The sequence below is a fragment of the Pipistrellus hanaki genome (assembly GCF_964339955.1).
Source record: "Pipistrellus hanaki genome assembly, chromosome: 18".
NCBI lineage: Eukaryota > Metazoa > Chordata > Mammalia > Chiroptera > Vespertilionidae > Pipistrellus > Pipistrellus hanaki.
Genome location: NC_140520.1, coordinates 19,930,202 through 19,936,209, shown reverse-complemented (window position 1 = coordinate 19,936,209; position 6,008 = coordinate 19,930,202). Strand labels below are relative to the sequence as shown.

Sequence of the window (6,008 nt, the reverse complement as noted above, 5' to 3'; positions counted from 1 at the left end):
TTTTATTTCTTTTAAGTTTATATCTTCTTTTTAAAAAATTTATTTTATTGTTTAAAGTATTATATATAGTAGTACACATATCTCTTTTTTCCCCCAATAGACTTTCCCCCAGCCTCCCCTAACCCCTGTTACATTTTATTTTGGTATGAATAGTAAGTGCTTGTATGACACTTACATGCCCAAAATTGTTTTAAATGCTTTATACATATTAACTAATTTAATTTTCATAAGAGCACTATAAGGTAGGTACTATTGTTATTATCATGACCTCACAGATGAGGAACTGATGCATAAAAAGGTTATTTGCCCAAGACCAAATAGCTAATAAGCATAAACTCACCTTTAAAAATATATATATTTTATTGATTTTTTTACAGAGAGGAAGGAAGAGGGTTAGAGAGTTAGAAACATCAATCAGCTGTCTCCTACACATCCCCTACTGGGTGTGCCTGCAACCAAGGTACATGCCCTTGACCAGAATCAAACCTGAGACCCTTCAGTCCGTAAACTGACGCTCTATCCACTGTGCCAGACCAGGTAGGACTATAAACCCACTTTTGAACTCCAGCAGTCTAGAGTCAGCATTCCTACACCTAACCACTGTGCTATACTATATGCATCTATTACATTATATAACACTAGAGGGCCAGTTCACAAATTCATGCACAGGTGGGGTCCCTTGGCCTGGCTAGTGATCTGGCCCATTGGGGCCATCTTGCTCAGTCCTGATGGGGGCTGGCTAGCTGGCCTGCGGGAGGGACTGTGGGAGGTTGGCCAGCCTAGGCCACGGAAGGTTGGCTGTGGGAGTACAGTGGGCAGCTCCTGCGTTGAGTGTCTGCCCCCTGGTGGACAGTGTGCATCATAGCGAATGGTCAACCAGTCGTTTGGTCAACTGGTCATTCTGTTGACCAGTCCTAACAGTAACCTATAGACAGACTACCAGAGAAGCAAAATTGTTACCCCCAAATTGAAATTCTCTAAGATAATACAAACGAAACAAAAACCACAAATTTTTGCTATGTGACCACCTTTATCCCTTGTGAATGATTTTTTTTCAGCAGTTGCAAACACTTTGATAATTAAAAAGGGATGTGTGTATGGCATTTTAAACACAGGGAAACTTTGATTCAAATATAAAATTCATATTCTATTCAGTGCTAAAGCATAGTTCTTGTTTTTTTTTTTTTGGGGGGGGGCAGCCTCTGTTATTTCTGGCCACAGCCTGGATAGCAATGGAATAATTTCATACTGCTCTTATAATAGTGTCAATGTCAGGGATGGTTCATCTAAAGTCAGGCTTGTAAGACATGTAAAGAAGACCAGCATTTACCTCTTCCCCCTAAACTCTATCTCCCCAGTGATTGTTTTGTGCTTCTTTGCCATGGTACCCATCCTCTCTGCTTTAATTTTAAGCAAATTTTCAGTGGGATACCTTCAATAACTGATAATTTTGTAAAAGAAATAGAAAAGCCAAAGGAAAATAATTATCTAGTTCTTTTAAAATTTAAAAAACTAGATCAATATTAAGATGCAAGAATGTGTAGTGGGAGGATAAGTGAATATTTAGACACATAAATATGTATTGTGTGTGTGTATAAAAACACTTTTCTGCTTGAGTCACTCTCTTTAGATAATATGTTAAGGGTGAATAAGTAAGTTCTGACTCAGAAACAGAGTTAAAGATAGATTTTGCCCTCCTTTGTCATCAAAGGAAGACCTGACCACGTGCCAGGTTTATAAGGCACGCCAGTGGGAAGATTATTAGCTTTACTGTCAAGCACTGTGAGGGTAACAGAGACACACATGTGGTTAGGTGGTAAAAAGGATTCATGGTAATATAATATGAGGACTGGGGCCACATCTGCTTCCTCCTGTGAGCCTGTAGAATGCAGACAACCGAGCCGACTGCACTTTACCATCATGCAATAATTTCAAAATGAGACAATCATGTACCTCTTTGCTATCTTCGTGTACATTTTGGGTAATTTTGATCCTAGGCCTGCTGCTGACGAGGGTGTTTAAAGAGATTCTCCCCCGAGCATTTTAGGGACCCTCACCTGGAAGGCAAGCACCTCTGTGCCCTATGCTCGTCTTTCCCAGCTGTGCCTGCTAATGCGCGGTGAGTGCACGTGGGGCGCCCGGCTGATTCATTTGGCAGGTGGAGGTGGGACAGGGAGGACTTGACACCCACCCACCACCAAAGGCGGTCGCGTGTGGGGCGGGACGCGGGAGTCCGAGATGCGGGGAAGGGACAGAGGGGCCGAAAGACCCGACGGGGCAGCGGATGTGCTACCGAGGTGGGCACTGGGGCTCCCGCAGGGGGCGGGGCCTGAGCAGGGGCGGGGCCTGATGGGGGCGGGGCCTGCGGGAAAGCCCGCCCTCGGAGTAGCGGAGATGACTGGCTGGGCGGGGGGGCGGGGGACGCTCTGCTCCACGCTTTCCCAGAGCTCGGTGGTTTAAAGATGGCGGCGGCGGCGGCGCTGGGGACGCGGAGCCGCGGGAGCAGGAGGGGAGGAGAGGAGGGTCTGTGAGTCGCCGAGAGGCAGCGTGAGGAGTGCGGGTGCGGAGCCGCCGGCCACCCGGCTCCCCAGGGCCGGGGCCAGGACTGGCACGGAGGCCGAAGCAGCCCCAGGAGCCCGAGGCCGGAGCCGGGGAGGAATGTGACCGGGGGTCGGCGGGGGCGCGGGAGTTGGCGAGCGCAGGGATGGGGCAGCAGGTGGGCCGCGTCGGGGAGGCTCCGGGGCTCCAGCAGACGCAGCCCCGCGGGAGCCGGGGCAGCAGCGCCGCCAGGCCGTCCGGCCGCAGGCGGGACCCGGCGGGGCGCACCGCCGCGGAGGCCGGCTTCAATATCTTCACCCAGCACGGTGAGTGCGTCCCGGAGGGCGCCGGCGCCAGGGGCCGGGAGGCCGCGGCCGGGGCCGGGGCGGAGTGGGCGGCGGACCGGCAGCCTGAGGGGGGTCGGCGGTGGAAGGGTGCCCGGGAGGAGTGGGGGCGGAATCCGCTGCCATCTGGGCCAGTCACGGGAGGCGAGTCACACCCCTCCCCCTCCCGCCTCCAGCCTGGCTGGCAGCTCCGGGGGCGGAGGCCGGGGAAGTGGGCTCCGGGGCCGCGGGGGGACCGTCCTCTCTCTGTCCCGGGCCCGGGCTGCGCGGCTCCATCGGGGAGGAGGGCGCGGTGGGTAGCGCCGCCCGGGGAGGGGAGGGGAGGGGAGGCGTGGGCTCCATCCTGGAGGTGTTGGTACAAATCGATCGTCAGCGGAGAGAACGGGGAGTTGTGTCTCAAAGGGATTGGGAAATAGCAACGGAATCTCAGGAGACGGCGGCCTGTAAAGTATATTTGTGAGTCGGGCCATGTGCAGTGCCAGGACAGGGAGCAGTGCCTGCCTGTGGGAGAGATAAGGGTTGTATCTTAGCACTTTTTTGATTACCACCCCCCCAATATTGGAAATGAAGGGCTTGGCCAAACCATACCTCTCTCTGTTCTGCTCTTTTAAGGAGGATAGAATTCTGAGATGGCTGGTAGGGGTTAGAGGTTGGTGGGCATGGCTAGGATTTTGGATTACGCACACATTTTCCTACTGTGTGTGTGCATGTATTCATACGTACTTCCTCTCTGAAGTCTGGAGCCTGTTACTTTGTTTGGTTATCAAGGTATTTTTTTAGAATAGTTGTCTCCAAACTCTTCTGATCATACCCTTGTATCAGTAAAAGAGCATTAAACCTCAGGAATATTTAATGTGTCTTTTAAGTTTTGTGTTTGTCTTAACTGTGTTAGTATGTATACAACTGTATAATGTACAGATAGAATTTCAGAAAGCATGACATGAACAATAAGTATAATAAATTAAGCTCTAATAGATATCTTTTCCTGCAGCCCAGTGGATTCCTTTGCACTTCCTCTGAGCTGCTCCCACCCACACCACTTTTGAGACTTGATTTTTTAGAGGAAGGAAGAGAGGAGAAGGGAGAAAAAAACCCACAAAATTGACCTTCATGAGGTTTAGATATCCTAAGATCTGAGAGAAGCTGAACACATAGATATGACCTCTCTGTAAGGAGGGGATAGTTGAGGTTGGATGAGAGGTAGCAAACTGGAATCTCACTGAAGAGGTCTATATTAAATAATAAAGGATAAAAGATATTCTATACTGCACAATATAGGGAATGGGAGCAGGGGTGGGTGGGAGAAACGGAAGTGTGAACTGTTCCTTAGAAAGGGGAGTTTTGGAGGAAGCAAAGGAAAGAAAATGATAAACCCAGGGAGCTATGGCTGCTAGGTGAGTTGTATTCAGAGATTTCTGGGTTTGGACTTTGTGAATAAGCTGTGTTGTTCCTTAGTGGAGGAGATATAAGTGGTTTGGGGCCATTCAAGAATTACATGTCTACTATTAAAGACTTGAGTGAATATGTTATAAAGTTGCAATATGACTTATTCTTGATTGAAATTACTTTCTAAAACACAGGAGGCAGTCCTGGCTAGTTTGGCTCAGTGGTTAGAGTGTCGGCCTGCAGACTGAAGGGTCCCGGGTTCGATTTCGTCAAGGTCACATGTCCGGTTGGGGGCATACAGGAGGCAGCTGATCAGTGATTCTCATTATTGGTGTTTCTATCTCCCTCTCCCTATTCTTTCCTCTCTGAAATCACACACACACACACACACACACTTAAAATAAAACACAGGAGGCAAGAGTGGGTGAATAGTGTTCAGGGAAGAAATCCATGTAGCTTTGCTTTGTGTAAAGTGTTAAAGCACGTTAAACTTGGCCCAGTAAGCAATGGTGATCCTCTTCCTCTTCCATCTTATTCAGGGACATAAGATTTTCAGAGAATGAGGAAGTCATGAAGACTGGAATAGGAAGAGATTTTGAGGGGTGGATGGGAGTTGGATTTATGGAGCAAGAAAATTAGAGCAGGCTGGTCAGGAGAAACAAATTAAGCATGGACAAAGGAAACAAATTTGTGAGGATACATCTGTCAGGAGTTAGATACTCCAGGAGTGAATAGTAGAGCAGAAATTGCAAGAATCAATTCTTGGTCCTCGCTACACCTGGCTAGGTTATTTAGTCACTTACCATCTTTGGTTTTTTTTTTTAATCTTTAAAATGTTGGACTGGATGATTGCTACGGTACCTTCTGATTCTTAAGATTTTATTCTTTTAATTGAGAAGCAGTGGGAAGAAAGCTTGGAATACGTTGGATGGGCTCCGGTTTTGGAAAATGTGGGAGAGGAGTTTATATCAATTTACCTGGCGGGCTGGTTTATAGGATACCTCAACAAACCCAAGTCTGAGGCAGAGGAAATAGGAGGGGTACGTTCAAGGGATATTTCATTCATTTAACAAACAAAATTTTTTTGAGCATTTGTTATGTACTGGGCTCTGGGGATGTTGCTGTGAATATAAGAGTCCCTGTCTTTGTGGAACTTCAAGAACTTAATGATTTGACATAGAGGGTGAAATAGGAGAGATCACTTTGGAATATTGATTAAGGGCCTGAATTCTGGAGCCATTCTGCCTGGGTCTGAAACTTGGCTCAGCTGCTTATTATCTGTGTGACCTTGGGCAAAGTATTTAACCTTTTGTGCCTTGGATTCTCCATTTGTAAAATGGGCCTAATCAGAGTACTTAGTACTTAAACCTAGATTTAATGAGTTAATAGAGGCACTTAGAAGAGTGCCTAGTATATAGTGAAGAGCTCAATATGTGTTAGCTGCTACCATTTCTACCATTCTGAGTCAAAGATTATAAGGTTTTGAAATTGGCTGAGATGGTGATTTTTTGTTGACAGGTTTGGAAGTTAGACACTGATTGAAAGGATGGGAATAGGGTAAACTTATTGCCAAAGACTAGTATGAAAACAAAGGAATTAGCAAATAATATAGAAAACAAAGGTGAAGTGAGTACTGTTCTTAGACAGATGGTGTTTACAAACTTTTCCATAGATCAGTTTCTCAACCTTGGCAGTATTGACATTTTGGGGTGGATAATTCTTTGCTGTGGGGTGCTGTCC

General features: G+C 47.1%; 1 protein-coding gene across 4 annotated transcripts in view; it reads left to right on the top strand.

Annotated features, from left to right (window-relative positions):
- Positions 1–2,440: 2,440 nt before the first annotated feature.
- ABL2 (ABL proto-oncogene 2, non-receptor tyrosine kinase) overlaps positions 2,441–6,008 on the top strand; it is a 69,496-nt gene continuing 65,928 nt past the window's right edge. For all 4 annotated transcript variants that reach the window (XM_084866975.1, XM_084866971.1, XM_084866973.1 and 1 more), the window contains exon 1: positions 2,441–2,864. In XM_084866975.1, the coding sequence (XP_084723101.1) occupies positions 2,705–2,864 (160 nt within the window). In that variant the 5' untranslated portion in view covers positions 2,441–2,704. The remainder of the gene's footprint in view (positions 2,865–6,008) is intronic.